This window comes from Bos javanicus, chromosome 22, assembly GCF_032452875.1.
Source record: "Bos javanicus breed banteng chromosome 22, ARS-OSU_banteng_1.0, whole genome shotgun sequence".
In the NCBI taxonomy this organism is placed as follows: domain Eukaryota; kingdom Metazoa; phylum Chordata; class Mammalia; order Artiodactyla; family Bovidae; genus Bos; species Bos javanicus.
In genome coordinates this window covers 17,557,845-17,576,781 of record NC_083889.1, presented here as the reverse complement: position 1 = coordinate 17,576,781, position 18,937 = coordinate 17,557,845, and the positions used below count along the sequence as shown (strand labels likewise).

Sequence of the window (18,937 nt, the reverse complement as noted above, 5' to 3'; positions counted from 1 at the left end):
CTGGAATTAGCTAGAGGCCGCCACGGAGCATTGAGTAGCTATGGGGTTACTGATGGACTCCCTGAGGCTAGCAGAAGATCTTGTTCTCTTCAAAGTCAAGATCAGTCAGAGGGCTCATGGGAAAGGCAAGGCCCTGAGGTCTTCCTGGACTTCTGCCCACAGAGAGCTACCTTAATCATGGGAGCCTGCTGCTAACCCTGCTGTGATGAACTTGCTCCAGGGAAGGCAGGACAATGAACGTATAAGGCTGCAGGGTTAGATGGACTAGGCTTACATGAGGGCTCCTTCACTTCCTAGCCTGACCTTGGACAAGTTGTTTAGTCTCTCAGAGCCTCCGTTTCTCTTCTGCAGAATGGGGTTTAAGAAGGATTTGTTGTTTAGTCGCTAAATTGTGTCCAACTCTTTGCAACCCTATGGACTGTAGCCCTCCAGGTTTGTCTGTCCATAGGATTTCCCAAGCAAGAATACTAGAGTGGGTTGCCGTTTCCTTCTCCACAGTATCTTTCCGAACCAGGGATCGAACCCTTGTCTCCTGCATCTCCTGCATTATAGGCAGATTCTTTACTGCTGAGCCACCAGGGAAGCCAGTTACTTACCTTCAAGAGCGGTTTTGAGAATTTGATGAGAAAATGCACATAAAGGCTTAACCTAGTGCCTGGGGAAGAAATAGTTTCCCAGGTGACCCTAGTGGTAAAAAAACAAGCCTGCCAGTACAGGAGACTAAGAGACACAGTTTTGATCCCTGGGTCAGGAAGATCCCCTGGAGGAGGCCATGGCAACCAACTCCAGTATTCTTACCTAGAGAAACCAATGGACAGAGGAGCCTGGGGGTCTACAGTCCATAGGGTTACAAAGAGTCAGACACGACTGAAGCAACTTAGCACACGTGCACGGGGCAGATGTAAGTGATCAACGGACACTTCACACACACATAAAAAAGTCCAGGGCTGTATCACGTGTGTAGACACATATGCTGTCACACTGGAAGTAGTATCCTGTGGCCTCTGGTGATTTGTCATAAACTCTGGAAGGCTTCTCTGCAGATGGCAGCTCCCTCTCCTACTTGCCTCTGCTCTCACAGTTCCCAGCAGGCACCCCTCACTTACCTCTTCGAGTTAGCTCCGCAGAGGACGCAGCCTTCCTTGGACCTTGGCCTTCACCCTGTTGGGTCTGAGCTAAGGAATACTTCAGGGATGCTTCCTGATTGGAAGCACATGGACCAAGAACTGGAGGGTAGGAACACCTGCCCCCTCCCCATCCCCGACAGGCCACCTCACCCTTCCAAAAAGCCACCGGAGCACATTTGGGAAAAGTTAAGCTGTTTTATTTCACAGGGTAGCTCCACATCAAACCAGCAGGCACCATGAGAATACGCAACAGAGGATCCAGTCAGACACTCTACGGCACGGGCGCTGGGTTGTAAGGGAGAGAAACGATGTCCGGGAGAGGGAAACACTTATCACCACATGGGGAGAGGCAACCAGCAATTTCCTAGGGTGGTTTCAGTTTGATTTTCCTGACAGTCTGGGGAGGAAGGAAACCAAAGGAAACTAAATAGACCAGCCACTCTGAAGCAATCAGAACTGAACCTATTGCCAAACCGTGTAAACAGTCACACTGCCGGGGACTAGAGCCTGAGCAGAAACCCTGGCCAGAAGCTACTTCCTTCCAAGGAAAGTAAAGTGCACCCTGGCCGTTCTGGTTCAAGGTCGTCATTTGCCTCGGGCAGTTCACACGGAGAGGAGGCATCAGCAAGGAGCAGTCCCAAAGGATGAGACGGCAGGACCAGGACGCTGGCAGATCAACTTGATCAACTTCGGGGAGGCAAGGAGGACCCCGACCTGGCAGCAAAGTCCCTCGCCCGCCCCCAGCTCCCCCAGCAGCTTTGGATATGTGGGGAATTCTCTACGCAGCTGCTCAGAGGAGCGGGGACCCCAGAGAACCAGGGAAGTTGACATGAGACATCAGCACTAGCTCTGCACAGCAGAAAATCATCTCAGCAACACCTCGGCTCACCCCTTCCTAGCTTTTCCTCCCGACCCCTCCTCCCTGAACCCAGCAGCTTTCCCTCCCCACATAGTCGTGAGCCAGCCATATCTTCTTTCTGGGTTTCTCGGGAGGGTGAGGCATTTGCTCTAGTGTGAAAAGTCAGGGACAGAGAGACTAAGAGGAAGAACCATTACGTTAGTCTTCGTGGTTTTCCAACAGCCAAGTCCATGCACTGAGCGCCAGGTAACGACCAGGACCCAGGAAGTCCTCTGCATCCATGCCTCCTGAATGAGAAAGAAATAACCCCCCCAACAAGGCACTCTGAGGGCCTCCAAAAGGGAAGCAAGCCCCGCGCCAGGCCCTTCCCCGCACTGACCCCACATGGGTACCATCAACCAGTTGGGGAGTGTTTATAAGGCAGATCACTGAGCTGCTGGTTCCGGCCGGCAGCCGAGGGATGGCTCCACTTCCCTGCGTCTCTTCCCACTCAGATTTCTTCATGGGATAGGAACCTGGTGGGAATCCATTGCTCTCCTGCCCCTGAGGGCCCAGTGACCTCAGAGAAAAGACCCCCCACCCCCACCCCAAGTCTAATTCCCAAGCTGACAATTCCCTCCAGTTGTGCGCTCTGTCCGGGGTTCAAAAGGCGCTTCAAGGTGAGAAATCGTTAGCACTGAAAACAAGGAAAGGCAAGAATTTTTCACAGAATCCCACAGTTCAGAGCAGCTCTTTAAGAGGAAAGGGGACTAAAGGGAGAGAGGGGGTGTGGGGTAGGAAGCACGGCTCGTTCTCAATTTTATCCAAGAAAGGTCCTTAGCGGCCGGAGGCTGGGCCCCAGGCCCAGGAAACTAGACCAGGAATGAATTTGTTCTTTGGTCAGTTTTAAATGAACATCTTGCTGGTTCATTCCTAAAAGAGACTGAACACCGGTAACACAGAAAGACAAAAGGCTTGACCTCAGGGTAAATTGAAGGTTAAGAAATCATTCTGTGAAGAGCAAAACAAAAACAAAAAAACAAAAAAAAATTGCCCGTTATCAATGAACTGATCAGTACAGCTTCCAGTAATGGTGATGGACAGGTAGGTAAACACCACTTCCCCTTGTACAATTGGTTATACTGAGGACTACTAACTAGGTTACTACATTTCCCCCACACTCACTGTACAGTTAGGTTTCTGGTATTTGTTTTTTTTACATTGATCTATCTACTAGGTGCAAAGATTTGGTGAGTGGCATTGGCTATAATTTCATTGTAGCCTTTTTAAAAATTACAGTTTCACATTTTAACAGTTACTTTCCAGCATTTAAGCAAATACAGCAATATATAGTGGACTAACACAGGCAGGAGTCAGAAGAGAATGCCAATGCTCATGACCGTGGGCGGGCCTGGGTGCGTGTGGAGGGGGCCTGAGACATGCAGAGAGCCAGATGGGGGGGGGGGGCAATATTTTTCCATTTGGTTCTGCGTCAAGGCTCAGATTTGGAGCTGGATGAGTGGGGTGTGAGTTTGCCTAAATGTGAGCTCATCGGCCATTTCCCAATGGAAAAACAGGTGCTTAAAACAGGCCCTGTCCTTCAGGTAGGTAATTCGGTGAAAGGCAGGCCTAAATTCAGTAAGTCAGTCAATTCAGAGGAAAACCCACATGACCTGACTGGTGTTATGTATATCAGGCAACAGATCTGTCAACTCAAATTTTCATGTTTCATCTGGTAGTCATGGCAGAGAATGTGATACTTTGCACAGGAAGCCACTGTATTTAAGGTCTGGGAGTCTCTCTGGGGTAGAAATGAGAAGTCTCTTGTCCTGGCTGGACATCACAGAATCCTTGCAAATAAATGGCTTTAGGAGCCAGACCCAGCCGCACCCTCAGCCATCTATTAAATCTTGGGCAAGTCGTAGCCATCCTAAGGCCTTGTTTCCTTCCCTAAACTGTAATGCAGTGGGGGGAGGGGGGATTGCTTTATATGCTAAATAGCAGAGGGCTCCTAGCTCGGTCTGAGGCTCTTTCATTTCCAACTCTAGGCAAAACAAAGAAGGTCGAATTTGTCACTAGCCTCTCCCTGGCATTCTTTTTTTGAGTCCTTATTCCTCCCTACTCTCAAGGCCAGTTCTTCAGGCAAGGCAGTGTGGCTCACCATCCCTACACACCCAGGTAAATGTGGCTTCATATGACTCCCTCTCTGGGGACCAGAGGAGAGGGCAAAACTTAATCCAATGGGCTGACATGGTAATGATGGAATGTCAAGAGGTGACTTATCTGCAGGATTGTGCTTCATGACTCTTATGAAGCTGGTAGGAAAATTCCACTGCCTACTTCTCAAATGCCATTAGGAGGTTTCAAAAGGAAGGTGCTAGGTGGTTTTCACCTTACTGATGACCATGAAAAGAGCAGTCGTGTTGGTACAGTGCTTCCTAGGTTGCACGGTTTGCTTGCTCACATTTTATGGAGCAGGAAACTGAGGCTCAATGAGGTGACACGCCCCCCCCCACCCACCCAATTCTTTCCCCATATTTTCAATTTTGTTAAATGCGCTGGAGGAGGTGGGTGAAAGGGAAGGGAAGGGGGAGGAGGCAGCTATTTCACTGCATAAACTCCACCGAAGCATTCTCTTGGATGGCAGGTGACAAGGACTCCCTCCCCAGGCCTGGTCTGAGCTGCGTACTTACAGCCCTGTGTGCTTCATGCAAAAGGCCAACAGCCAGAGCGCATCACGGCCTGATTTCAAATTAAAAAATGATGGGACTCAAACTCTCCTTGCCTGTTTAGTTCCAGAATCTGACACAGTATAATTAGTAGAAAGAGGAAAAGAAAAAATTAAATATTTTGAAAATGGTATAAGTTAAACCTCTATAGTTACCACAGAATTGTTCCTACAGCGTTTCTAGGTTTTGAAGTGTTCCACACCACTGTGTTTGGTTTTTTTGTTTTTTTCCTTTTTCCCAACCACACATAATACTGTGCTACGATGGGGCTCAGGCTCTCACCATCCCCTCTTCTACTAACGAACACAGGCCGCTGAGGTCAGGGCTCTTCTTGCCAACGTCCTCCATGCTTTTGAGGGTGCAATTGGTCTTGGCCTCCGGGTGGAAAGGCAGGGTCTCTGGGGCGTGGATGGGGAGGGGGCTCTGTGAAGTGGTCCCCACCAGTGGGAGCAGCCTGCCCAGGGTGCCGCCTGCCCCACACTTCCTTTAGGGGCAGACTGTTCTGGAAGGCCACGACTTCTGGAGACAGTGGGAGACTGGTTTTGTTTTTCTGCAGGTTAGTGGTATATTGCTTCATTCGCAGTTACTGTGGGCCTTTAAATTCTCCCAGAAAAGTCCCTGCAAATCCCACCAAATAACTCAGCGGGAGATGTTTGGTGGCATGGGTCTGAGGTAAATCTAAGTTTCATAAAAAGAAAAAGGAGATCCTATATACATTTTGTATGTGTGTCCAGATCTAGTATATGTATATAGATGCATAAATATATATATATATACACACACCTACAGACACATACATTCATACATACGTGTACATATGCGCACGCATACATATACACGTATATATGCATGTAAAGAGAATGTCGAGAGAATTTTCCAGTGACGATAAGTGGGCGAAGCCATTTAACACGGGCCGTGATCTCGGGAATCGCTCCAGCCGGGGTACCGCTCCTCACCGCTTGCTCGGGTGTCTGTGTGTACGCGGGAGGGAAGCGGGCGGGTCCATGTGACTGAAGGCGCGCTGCGGCTCGACCTGGGACTCAGCTCCGCACAGACCTACTCCCAGGCTGACCTTCTGGTCCCTGCCCGACAAAGCCAGGAGCCCTGGGAGGACGCGGAAGTCACTGAGGCCACCCTTGGCCACGGCGGGCCGCAGCGGGCCAGGGCGGTGCCCGCCATCCCGCAGGTCACATGGTGCCCGACTTGTCAGCCGAGCTGTTGGGGAACATCTTCTCGGTGGGCGTCACGGCTGGGCTGCCTACTCCCGAGCTGCTGCTGCTGCTGGACCGATGCTGGACCACGGGTCGCACCGGCCGCATGGGGGGCGGGCGCAGCTGGGCGCCGGCCAAGCGGGCGGACAGGGCTGGCTTGAAGGTGGTCATCATCTCGGTGGAGCTGCTGCTGCAGCGGCGCATGGCGGCGTCGGGGTCGCGGATAACTATGGTGTGCAGGGGACTGGCCGGTTCCGAGCTGATGGGGCCTGGCGGGTTCTTCAGGGGCTCCAGGGTGTCCAGCACCACATCTGGCGCCTGCTTGACCGTGTTCTGCCTCTCCAGCTCTCGAAGCTCGTGCAGAGCCGTACTCATGGTCTTCTCAATGTCCTGGGGACAAAGAGAGCTCTGGTTGGCACAGAGCTGGAAGCCTGGGGACTAACCCTTCCAGGGCGCTGACCAACTTGCGGGTTCCTTAGGGAGGCTTCCCCACCAATCTCACTGGCTGGGCAGGAGAATCAGTCCCAGGGTGTCTTATAACCATAAGGGAAAATGAGCATTTTCCCTTTCAATTTCAATATGAGCATTGTAGATCTCACAGAGGCAGGCTCCACAGTCAGACAGACGTGTTCAAATCCTGACTCTGCAGCTTCCTTGTTGTGTGACCCTGGGCAAGTTACCTTACCTCTCTCAGTCTCAGAATTCTCATTTGTAGGTTAAGTATAATACTGAACTCAGGGAGTTGATGAGTATGAAATGATATGGCCCCTTTGAAGAGCATGGCATGGCACCTGGTACATAGTGTTGAAAGTTGAAAGTGTTAAGTCACTCAGTTGTGTTCGACTCTTTGCAGCCCCATGGGCTGTAGCCCGCTAGGCTCCTCTGTCCATGGGAGTCTCTAGGCAAGAATACTGGAGCAGGTAACCATTCCCTTCTCCAGGGCATCTTCCTGACCCAGGGATTGAACCCAGATCTCCGGTACTGCAGACGGATTCTTTACCATCTGAGCTACTAGGAAAGCCCCAAATGATATGGTCCCTTTGAAGAGCATGGCATGGCACCTGATACATAGTACTTCCCAAATAATATGGAAGTAACACAGAGCGCCAGTGTAAGTCCCCTCCCTAATAATTCATTTAATCCTCATACTTATCCATACTTACAGGAACTACCATTATGCTCACTTCACACATAAGAAACTGGAAACTCAGACTGGTTAACTTGTCCAAGGTCACACAACTACTTACCAGCATAGCAGTCTGACTCCAGAGTTCATGCACCTAAGCATTAATATTAACAAATCTGTTAATATCTCTCCTTTGTCCATAGGAAAAGTGTTCAGCGGTTATATATTAGAACATTCACTATGCTCACCCCAGGGTGATGGGACTGTTACTTTCTTCTATTATAATGGGTTTTTTTTTTAGAAAAAAATGAGAAATTTGAAAGGCAACAAAAATCCTCATCTGCCTCTGCAGTTCCTGTGGATACTGAGACATTGAAGAGCTCATCAGTACTAGAGCACTTTGAATGACACTCAAAGCGTTTCTGAGAGCTCAGAGGGTTGGCCTGGGGCTCAGCATTCCAGGAGGGGCGCTGGAGCTGGACTGCAGCATTTAACCCCCGGAGCTCTGGGCCAGGATACAAAGCCCGGGGTTGGGAGGAGAAAGACTGCTTTACCACTGCCGCTGGGCAACCTCGGGCAAGGCTCAGTCACTCTGCACCACACCTGGTCCCTGAGCTGAAAGCCCCCCACTGGCAGTGAAGACGGAGGAGACAGCTGACGTGGTGATGTGTGTGAACTGCCCGACAGTGACCTCTGCTCTCCCCCAGCCAGGGTCCTCGGCTCCTGTGGGGTTTCCCAGGGATGCCTCCGCTCAGGCTGAGCTGGGCCACCAAGGGGACAATGAGGGACAGTGCTTAGAGCCGGTAATGGAAGATGCTGGCCCCACTGGCTCCACACACTACTGAGACACACTAACTAGCTTTTCCGCCCTGGGGCAACTCTGGAAAAAAAAAAATGCAAAGTGTGGTTAGACTGATAGGGCTGGTGCCTGGAGGTGTCCCCGCTAGCCCCTTCCCCACCCTTCTTTCCTCCCCGTCCTCAGGTGGCTCTTGCCTGCTGGGCCCCCATACCAGGCTCCAATCCGTCCCAGCCTATCATTTGGCTTTGTGAAGAGACCACTGGCTAACAGCCAACATTAGCCTGTGGGCTTCCCAGGTGGCACTAGCAGCAAAGAACCCACCTGCCAATGCAGGAGATGTAAAGTGATACGGGTTCAATCCCTGGGTCAGGAAGATCCCCTGGAGAAGAAAATGGCAACCGATTCCAGTATTCTTGCCTGGAGAATCCCATGAACAGGGGAGCCTGGAGGGCTACAGTCCATAGGGTGGCAAAGAATGGGACACAACTGAAGCAACTTAACACCAAACACAATATTAGCATATATGCTTCGCCAGGATACTTCATCCTTTGCCCACAACACTGTCTACTTTTAGAAGACACTGTTTGTGCCTTTATCCACAAGGATTAGTGGTGATGGGGGCAGGTGGGGTCCTGCATGACAGGAGAGAAGGCAGTCCTGTCCCCACTTTTGCTACCTCCCACCCCTGCAGAGACAAATGGCCACCTTCCATGCCCCAGGCTGCTTAAATTAAGTCCTCCACTGATATCACTGCTCAGTCTGCTCTACTCCAGCAGCGCCAAAAGGCAAAACTAAGAAGTAAAATATAATTATCGCCCCTCTATCACCATCCCTACCATCCCCACCACTCCACCCTTGCAGAGTGTGAGCCAGAAAGACAGCAAGCTCAGAAAAAGATCAGCTGAGGTGTTTAGGCACAAGCCTGGTGTTAGTCTGAGACGTGATGCCATGATCTCAAAGTGGAGCTGCAGAGAGGTGCCAGGAAGCGTGGACAGTGGCGGGGTATGGGGGCAGGGAATGATCACTTTTCACTTTGTCCTAAATGAGACCTTCCCACCTTGGATGGGTGTTTCAAGGTCCCCAACCCCGCTCTTCGCAATAGAATCCTCACCGCCCCAAAGATTCTGATTGTCCCTCTTTTCTTAACAGGGAGAAAACATTAGGAAGGGGATACATAATGGGCTGCCAGCCAGATTCCAGGGAGAAAAGTGGAAACTTGAACTATGATAAAACTGTCAAAAACACATGAAAGTAGTTATGCAAATCATTAAACAATTCAAACAAACTGTTTGGTAACAATTTCTTAAATGAATTTGTTGTGCTTTCTTTGGCAAATGTAAAAATCACACAGGTTTCTCATCCAAATTTTTAAGAAGTTATCTAACAAAACATAAAACTCTAAGCACTTTGGAAGACCATGGAACATTTTCTGCTTCCAGCTTCAGCTATTTCGTCCTGCCTACCCTTTGGATATTGGTACTGTCCTCCCCAGAGACATCTCTCACTGCCTTCAAGCAATCCGCACATTTTAGGCTCTCGGAACACAGAGCTCCACTCCTTCAAGACTCCTGACCTATTTGCCATTTTCACAGCTGTGTGTGTTGGTGGTTGCCATCCCTCTCTTCTCTAAACCCTAAGCTCCATGTGGGCAGGACCTGGGTCCACTTTAGGTCATTATTATTTTCTCAGTGCCAGCCAGTGATTGAGCACAACAGATGCTCCATAAGTATTCACCAATATATAAATGAACAAATGAATTAGGGAATGAATGAAAAGATGAACAAATGAAAACATGACTAGCACAATCTTGCCATCTTATGGAGACACCTGCCACTACCACATCCCCTATCTGGGAATCCCACCTCCAGCCTGGACACTGGGGCCTTGAGTCTCTACAGGAGCCCTAGCCAGGAGCTACACCCATCTAGCTTCCGCTCCAAGGGGAGGCCAGCAGGGGGACAGGAAGCCAGCTCACTATCTGTCCTGTGTCCTAGCTCAGCCTGACCTGGTGTGAAGGGCGAAGTGACTCCCCAGTCTGCAGGGGCCCACCCCTACCCCTCTGGGGGTGTCAGCTGGTGCGCCTGCTTCCTGCTGGCCCTTACTTCTGCCAGGGCCTCGGCCTCCAGGGACTTGTGGTCCCCCAGGCTGCTGTGCCTGGTGGAGCCGCACGTCGACCGCATGCTGTGCCCTTCAGAGAGCGCCTTCTTGTCGGGGTAGTTGATGCTGCCGGCGCTCCCGAACGTCGCCATCCTCCGCTTCTCGGGGCTCTCGATCCTTCCCCGGGTGAGGGGGATTTTGTGGGGGCTGCTGGGGCAGGCGGCGGCCCGGGGCGGTGTGTCTATGCTGGGGCCCAGGCCCCGGGGTGGGCTGTGTGTGTCGCCCCCGCTTCGGCGCCTGGGGATGGCTGCTCCGTCAGATCGTAACCGCACTCTGCAAAGGAGCCAGGGGGCAGGGGCATGGGGCAGAGGTCAACCCTGGCTGGCGTCACATGGCTCAGCCAATCCCCCAGAGTCCAGACATGCTACACACTAGTCTAGGGAGTGGGTATAGTAAAGCCTCATTCAGCCGGACGTGGCGATTCTGCAGTGAAGAACCGTCCGAGCACAGAACTCAGGCCAGCAGATTTAACCTGCACACACAAAGGAATCGGGCCTCCTGCTTCTAAGCTGCAGTCAGTGGTGCTAATTACACAGCGAATCTCGTCTATATGTTAAGTCAGGGCCAGGAGGATTGCAACCTGGGAACACTTTGCTCATGGTTAGTTGGGTTCATGATATGTTTTTAAGCGGTTTAGGTGTCTCCGTGATTCCAGAGGGCTTCTGATTGGTTTGAGGCATTGAGGCTTGACTGTACCACAAGTCACCAGCTCCCTGCAAGCACAGTAGGGCCCCCTGGGAACTCAACATGGCCCAGTGTTGTCACCCTCCCCCAATCCCCCCAAAGGGCTGTTTTCCATGAGGCTTTCCAGACCTTGAACATTTCCAATCATTAAGAGAAAAACCTGTATCACTGGAATGCCTTTTACACATTTGGATACCTTTCACCCTTCAGGGAGGGTGTGGCAGAGAGAAAAGGGGCCTAAAGTATCTCTCTGGAAGGCAGATTCTTGTCTTGTCTCTGTCACTGACTTTCCAGCGACTTCTTTCAGACCCACTTTATTTATCCGTTACATGGGTCTAATATTCCTCACCCAGCTTCAAGGGAGGTTCGGTGGGTAGGAGACCACTCTGAAGCGGTTCTACCCACTGGGGATTCTGCTCCAGCCTAGGGAGGTCAGCAAAGACCTGAAGGCACTGGTGAGGAGAGGAAGGCTGGGAGGGGTGAGGGGGTGGGGAGGAAGGACAGACTACGGGGATGGGTTGTGACGGGGACCAAGCTCAATGCAGTCAGCAGTGCTTTTCACCCTGTGCCACCAGCCAAGCTAAGCATTGCCTGTGGTCACCCCAACAGGACCAAAGCATTGGTGTCGGAGTGGAAGAGTACTAGGAGAGAAAGGAGACGAGAAAGGCAGACAAGGAAGGACAGAGGGAGAGGGAAATTGAGGCAGGAGAAGGTACGGCCCCCCTAGATGTCAAGGGACCTCAACTCTATCATCCACCTACCCCAACCATACACTTCCCCTGATTCTATCTGCTGATTATCTACACCCTAACTGAACAGAGTTCGCTGAAGAGAGGTACTGGGACTTCTGCTGAAATAAATTCGTAAACCTAGGTTCCTATTGCAGCTGATTTCTCTGGCTCTGTCTGCAAGCACCTAGCGTGTGGGTTGATCCCATGACCTCTCCACCAAAAACAGAGACTATGACATTTTGAGAATCTGATTAAGAAAGCAGTGAGAAACTGCCAGCTTTCCTTTTCTCCTCTTTTCCTTATTTATTTTTTAAACCACCAAGTGCTTTGCACTCTACCTGTAGACAGAGTGAGGAGCCCAGCTCCTTACCTGGCAGAAAGGTCATGTGATAGCCCTGCCCACACGGGAGTGAAGAAATTGGCAAACACATTCCCACCAAATATGTGGGTGGAGCCGAGTGTCAATTTCCCCCCACGCAATGTGTGTGAGACTTCTACTTATGTGGTGCGCTTCAGTGAGTAAGAGAGCTTTACATTTTAAAATATAACAACTTAGGTTTTCAACAGAAAGTAGGGAGGAGGTTTAAGAACTGGAGAGAGAGGAAAAGTACTTGCCAATTTTTAACTCTCCCTCCCCCGTGTTTTTAGTATTTTAAGTAAAAAGGATTGGTTGCCTGTGTAAGTCTTTCCTCTTTCTCCACCTTTGTCCCAAGCTGGATTGCTTTGCTACCTGCCATTCGAGGCCAGTTCCAGCCAGCCCAGCAGGCGTGCCCAGCGTCACATCCTATGGGAAACAAGGGGCCACGACAGCCTCCCTCCCTTGCCCTTCTCTCTCCCGAATCAGACCCAGATGGGCACTGCATGAGCAGGAAAGAATGAACCCGAGTTTCCTACCGGCCCATCACCCCCCCAAAGCCGTAATCCGAGATGTGCTCCGTGGGGGACTGCAGGTCGTTTTTGGAAGAGGCCTTGTCGTCCAGCAGCGGCCCACTGCTGGCCTCGCTGTCGGCCTTTTGGCTCAGGCTGTCAGAGAAGGCGTCGTCCCTGGGGAGAAGAACAGATGTGAGCTGGGTGGGCTTCGCACCCAACAACCCGGATGTATTGAGACCTGTGGGGCTGGATCCACACCCACAGCTCGTGGTTGCGCCGCTGCCGCTTCCCCAGCAAGAGGCGCTCTGGGGCACCACGCTCCCCTACTTGCTCCCCCCTCCGCCGCCCCCGGGGACTAAACCTGGTCTCTCCAAGCTGTTCTGGGCTGGGACAAGCTGAAAGCTGGAAGGTGTGGAGGAAAAATGGGGGAGTGGGCCTGCAAGCCAAGCCCTGAGCACTGAGTCTCATGTGGCTCCGGGAGCAGCAGCTTGGGGTTCAGCCAGGGAAAAGGAAGGCATTCCCATCCCTCCCCCACCCTTGACTTTGGACAAATGTGAAGGGGCTGAAGCTTGTTGGGGTGCTCTGTCCACCGCCCCCTATTCGCTCTCCCTTCCTCTATCCTTCCTGAACTTGTCCTCAGAGGCCTGGGGACGTCAGAGGGCCGCCTAGGGTTCTTCCGTTGTTTGCCTGACCTGGACTTTTCTCGGGCTCCAGATGGTCTGCTCTGCCATCAAGATGTATGCTTTTGGCCCCCTCCCTTTGAGGCCCAGCCTGCAGCCTGGTAAATCAGTTCAACCTGAGCAGGACTGGAACTTGGAGGAAGCATATACAGGAACCGTCAAAGCTTTTCCAAGAATGGAAGGTGTCGACTTTCTGGGCCTGATGCTGGGGCTAGGTGTTTGGGATGTAGAGCTTTTTTCTATTTTTTTTTAAGGTCTAAAGTTATTAAAAAAAAATAGCACCCTCTTAGCTGGAAATGAGAGGATGATTGTTTCTGCCCCTCTCCTGGCAGAGCTATCTCAGGGTAGAGAACAGTGGGCAGTTAAGAGGGCAGTGGGAGGCCCACTGGTTTACAGTGGAGGCCCTGAAGGGCGAAGGTATATGGCAAGATCCAGGGGACACTGAGAACCAGAGTGGGTGATAGATGCCCCGGAGGCTATCAAGTGGGCCAGGATGGCAAGCCAAGAGCACCAAACAGTGTCCCTGTGGACCGTGAAGTATGAGCAATTTGCTCATATGTTAAATGGATCACCATTCAAAGGGAGCTGAGACATAATCCATTCTCACTGAAGACCAAGTGTGTCACAGCAGGGAGAGCAAATCGCTGGCGTATAACCCAGCGCTGCTGTTCCTGTGCCCCTTCCAGACATCACTAATCCATCATGACACTCTTCACAGAAGGTCCCAGCGCCCACTCACATGTCCTGTACAACTATGTACTGATGTGGGATGAGCCCGTCCACGCCGTTGTGACGACCCTCCCACCAGTCCTCGGAGGCTCGGTGGTACAGCAGCAGTGAGGCTCCCTTCTTGAAGGACAGCTCCCGCGGGGACCGCCCCACGTAGTCAAACTTGGCGATGGCCTCGATCTGCTCCACTTCTGGAAGGAAAGCAAGGGCAAGCGCATCCATGAGAACAGCAGAAGGCAGCCCAGGAGCCTCAGTCAGAGGGCCCTGGCTCCGTGGGGCAGCGCAGACAGCGTCCCTGGTGAGGGCAGCATGAGCTGGGGCTCAGGGTACTGGGCTCTAGGCTCAGATCCGCTCCCTGTGCTGTGACCTCAGGCAGGCCATCTCACTTCCCAAAATGGAAAGTGGGGTTAAAATACTACATCCTTACTTTCCACTGCCCCTTTTTCACATTTTAAAAATAATATAAGAAATTTCTTTTTCTTCTGTCCCTTAAATATCAGCTCTGTTTCCATTTTCCCATGAACCCTTTCCCTCTTTGTTCACCTATCACACTGTTGGTGCTTCTTACCTTGTAGGAGGTCAAACAGATGTGTGTGGATTCTCTTCCATGTAAAATGTTGTACACAATTTTTAAAGGTTCCCAGAAGACTTCTCTCCAGAGCTCATTGTTATAGACTGAACTCTGTCTTCCCCCAAATCCATATGTTATAGTCCTAACTCCCAGTGTAATGGTATTTGGAGATGAGGGGGTTTAGGAAGTAATTAAGCTTAAGTGAGGTCATAAGGGTGGGGACCTAATATGATAGAACTGGTGTCCCTCTGAGAAGAGGAAGAGATAGCGAAGAGCTCTCTTTCTGTCTCTGCATGGGCACAGTGGAAAGGCCATGGGAGGACTCAGTGAGAAGGCAGCTGACTACAAGCAAAGAAGAGAGGCTTCAGCAGAACCCAACCCTAACAGCACCCTGATCTTGGACTTCTAGGCCCCCAGACTGTGAGGAAACACATTTCTGTTGTTTAAGCCACTCAGTCTGAGGTGAGTGGCAGCCTGATGGCATGCCTGAGCTAACATACGCATCCACGAACTTAATTTGGGGGGAGGGAGAATTCTTACTGGGGCTACAGGTCAAGCATATCCCTTTGCATACACACATCTCCCCGTCAGAGCTGTACTCTTCTCTGGTCAGTGACAGGCCCTGCCTGGGTTAACCAGTGAGAACGTAGTTCTTGTCCCTGAAATACTCCTACTGCCCAGCTCTGTCACCTCTTGTTTGTGTGACCTCAGGCAGGTTACATAATTGCTGTACACCTCAGTTGCCTTTAGAGGATTAAACGATAAAGCATGAAAGAAGACATACAGATAGGCAACAGCTATATGAAAAGATGTTCAACACCATTAATCATTAGGAAAATGCAAATCAAAACCACAGTGAGATACCAGCTCACACCTGTTAGAATGGCTGTTATGAGAAAGACAACAGACAAGAGTTGGTGAGAATGCAGAGAAAAGGGAACCTGTGCACGGCTGGTGCAAATGTACACGGGTGTGGCTACTACAGAAAACACTACGGAGGCTCCTCAGAAAATGAGAATCAGAACTACCATGTGATCCAGCAATTCCACTTCTGGGTATTTACCCACAGGAAATGAGCACGTTTAACTTGGGAAGATACGGGGCAGACCCCCGTGTTCACTGCAGCACCATTTACAATAGCCAAGAAACGGAAGTGAACTAACAGGTCCGTAGACAGATGAACAAAGAAGATCGGTGTATATACACAATGGAAAATTGTTCAGCCATAGAAAGATGGAAATCCTTCCATTTGCAGCAACATAAAGGGACCTTGAGGGCATTATGCTGAGTGAAGTAAGTCAGACAGAAGACGACAAACACCGTACGACCTCACTTACACGTGGAATCTAAAATCAGAAACAAACAGAACTCACTGATACAGAGAACAGACTGGTGGTTGCCAGAGGTGAGAGGTGGGTGAAATAGGTGAAGGGAATCAAAAGGCACGCACCTCCAGCAGATAAATAAGGCATAGGACGTAATACTCAGCACGGTGCCTACAGTTAATAATACTGTGTTGTATATTTGAAACCTACTAAGAGTAGATCTTAAAAGTTCTCATCACAAGAAAACAAAATATAACTATGTGTGGTGATGGATGTTAACCTGACTTATTGTGGTGATCATTTATATATATATATATATCAAATCATTATCCCATATACCTTATATTAATAAACTGTTATATATGAATAGACTTCAATATATTTAAAAAAGAAAATATGTGAAAGTTCTCAGCATAGCACAGACATACGTTAAGAATTCAACATATAGCGGCTCTTGTGATTATGATTATAATTACTAATGGACATGAGATTGAGCAAGCTCCGGAAGATGGCGAAGGACAGGGATGCCTGACGTGCTGCAGCCCATAGGGTCACAAAGAGTCGGACACGACTGAGCAACTGAACAACAACAAAAAAAACAACAATGGCTTTAGCTTATGGGGTGGGACTAGACAAAGAAATCTGCGCTGCAGAGAATTTAAATGTTTGCTCAAGACCATGCAGCTAGTGATCTTTGGGAAGGAGACTTTCAGGGGAGGAGGACAGTTATTTATGCCTACAATTTATTTAACTTGTGTTAAAGCCTGTACCCTAAGAGATGCAAATGGGTAGAAATGCTACGTAGAAAATGGGTCATGTATAAGTGTTAATATGCTTGTATTTTAAGGCAAGCACAAAGATGTTTAATACTAAAAAAAAAGATACATGCATGTACTTATATAAATAAACAAATCTATTAAATGCTAATAAACAAAAGAGTGGTGGCCCCTGCTCTCTCTAGCCTGCAGTTATCTTCCTGGTGCTGAGCATCCATCAGGATGCTTCTCTTGTCCTCATGGATTACCTTGATCCTGTCCATGCAGCCATCTACCTGTCCGTCATGGAGCTAAGCCGACAATACCTGGCTTTACCACTTTTTTGCTTTTACCTGGGTGACCTTGAACGATTTAGTTCTGTTTTCTCAGTCTCAGTTTTCTCATCTGTAAAATGGGAGTGATAAGAACAGTACCCACTTTATGGGGTTGTCATAGGACTAAGCAAGTTATTACACATGAACAGCTTGTAACAGTGCCTGGAACACGATTAGCTTCATATGAGATGCAGTTGTTGTTGTTATTAATACCAGAGATAACGACTCCTAAGGGCCATGGACAGCATGGAAGTCATCTCTCCCTGTTCTTCCCCACCCCACCCACACACATTAGGTCTCTTCTCTGTGAGTAGCTGGCTCAAGAAGACTGGGCCAGTGCCCCCATGAGATGCAATGGCCTTTGGGTGGACCCAGTCCTCGGTGCCTGGGACAGCCTGCTGTAGACAACAGGCGTCAGACAGTTAAGCCAGCTTTCCCCAGCTGGTTCCCTGTCAAGTGTCTTTGCAAGCTATTCTGACAAAGTTGATGCAAATGCCAGACCGACTAAATGGGTCAAATAAACTCAGATCTTGACTCAGAGTCACCTTCTCAGTAAAACGGAGAGATCTCTGTACTCTCTGCTGCATCTTTGACTCTCACACCATCCCTATGTTAGCAGCACCCACTAACCTATGTGTTTGCCTGGCTTTAGAGAAAGGCCAGAGGGTTTGCAAGGCCAAGAGCTGAACCCCAAGGGCTGGGTGCTCCTGGGTGTGACCCCAAGGGCTTCTTCTGAGCCCACCCTTTGCACTGCTTTAGGAACTGCCCAGGGCGGAGACTTGCTCAACTCCATCGCCTCCAGCAGTCACTGGTGGTAGACTGGAGTGGGGGGCGAGGGAGCTAGGAGAAGTGGAAAATGTAAGGGGGAGAAAAGAAGAGAAGATGAGGAGCAGAGCTGAGCTGCAAGCTGAGAGAAAGCTCGTGTGTTTGCAGATGTCGCTATGTAATCATGTGGGGTAGAAACAGGGATAATAGCTACCATTTATTAGGAAGTCTGTCATTTGGGTTCATCACACCTAAAATAGAATAGCTTACCAAGTCTCCCACACACCCCTCCCCAAACTTGCTTCATCCCCTCATCTTCCCCATCTTAGGAAACAGAATCACCATCTGCCCACTCCCTCAGGCCACAGAAGCTAACTCATCAGCATTTCCGTCAAATTGTCCCCTGAATCTGACCAGCCTCACCACCTCCAATGCCACCCACTCCTCGCCGGTCCAGACATCACTGTCCTTCTACCTGGCTACCTTGCCTTCCTTCTTGCTTGGTACAGTCATTTCTCCCCACAGCAGCTGGAGGGATCTTTTAAAATCATAAATCACATCATGAGACTCTTGTTCAAATTCCTCTGAAGGCTTCTCTCTGGTGGGGTGAAGCCTGCCAGGGGGTGGTCCTGAGGGCAGCAAGCCCCTGTGCTCTCTGTCCATCCCTCTCCTTGGTCCTGGTGCCCACAGCACCTGCCACCTCGCAGTGAGGAGACGGGGTGGCCACATAGCAGGTGCAGGCTGACTGACAGTGATCTGAGGCCCCAGAACACTGCAAGGGGGCGCCTGACCTGCCTCCCCACAGACACATCTGCCTCCCCATGGACACGTCTGCCTCCACCAGCAGCAGCCCCGACGGGTCTCAGTGCTGAGAAATCAATCTATCTTGTTGGACAAGAGGTGTTTTCCCCCAGTGGAAGTGGAAGAAGAAAGCCTGAGAGCAAGATCTAGAACAAGAGCTGCACATGTATGTATGCACACATGCACATAACCAGGAGTCAAAAAGCAACAGACGGAGAGAATGAGAAGGGGGCTATTAACAGTGACAGAAGGAGAAGGAGGACTAGAGGTGGTAGGAAAGAGAGGACAAGGAGGAAAGAGAAGAGCAAACCACCACAAACAAACAGAAGGTGGCAGCCTTCATATCTCCTAAAGCAGGCTCTGCAGGACGTTCTTCTCAGCTCAGGGTGGCTTTAATCGCTAAGAATTCTAGCAGAGCTGAACATTATGCCCCGATTTACTTTCCTGCCCTAGGACCCAGGCCCGACACATCACCTCCCTCTCAGGCCACAGTGACTGATTCTTGCCTGGCTGCATGACTCAAGGCAGTGCGGTGAGATTCCAACCAAGGAACTCTACTGGAATCATTTTGAAAAGGAAGCTCTTTGGGTAAAAGGACAATGAAAGCCTGGAACTGTCAGAGACCACGGCAAAAGGAGGATCCCCCTGGAGGATAAAGCCGACACAGGGAAGCAGAAGAGCAAGGTGGAGACACATCCCTGACA

General features: G+C 50.3%; 1 protein-coding gene across 3 annotated transcripts in view; it reads right to left on the bottom strand.

The window, feature by feature from the left end:
* Positions 1-1,308: 1,308 nt before the first annotated feature.
* The window catches only part of SRGAP3 (SLIT-ROBO Rho GTPase activating protein 3), a 246,679-nt gene continuing 229,050 nt past the window's right edge, over positions 1,309-18,937 (bottom strand). For 2 of the 3 annotated variants that reach the window (XM_061396333.1, XM_061396332.1), the window contains exons 19-22: positions 13,692-13,872; positions 12,297-12,446; positions 9,933-10,260; positions 1,309-6,295 (exon numbers count right to left, since the gene is read on the bottom strand). In XM_061396333.1, the coding sequence (XP_061252317.1) occupies positions 5,882-6,295; positions 9,933-10,260; positions 12,297-12,446; positions 13,692-13,872 (1,073 nt within the window). In that variant the 3' untranslated portion in view covers positions 1,309-5,881. The remainder of the gene's footprint in view (positions 6,296-9,932; positions 10,261-12,296; positions 12,447-13,691; positions 13,873-18,937) is intronic. The other variant, XM_061396334.1, reaches the window with a different exon arrangement.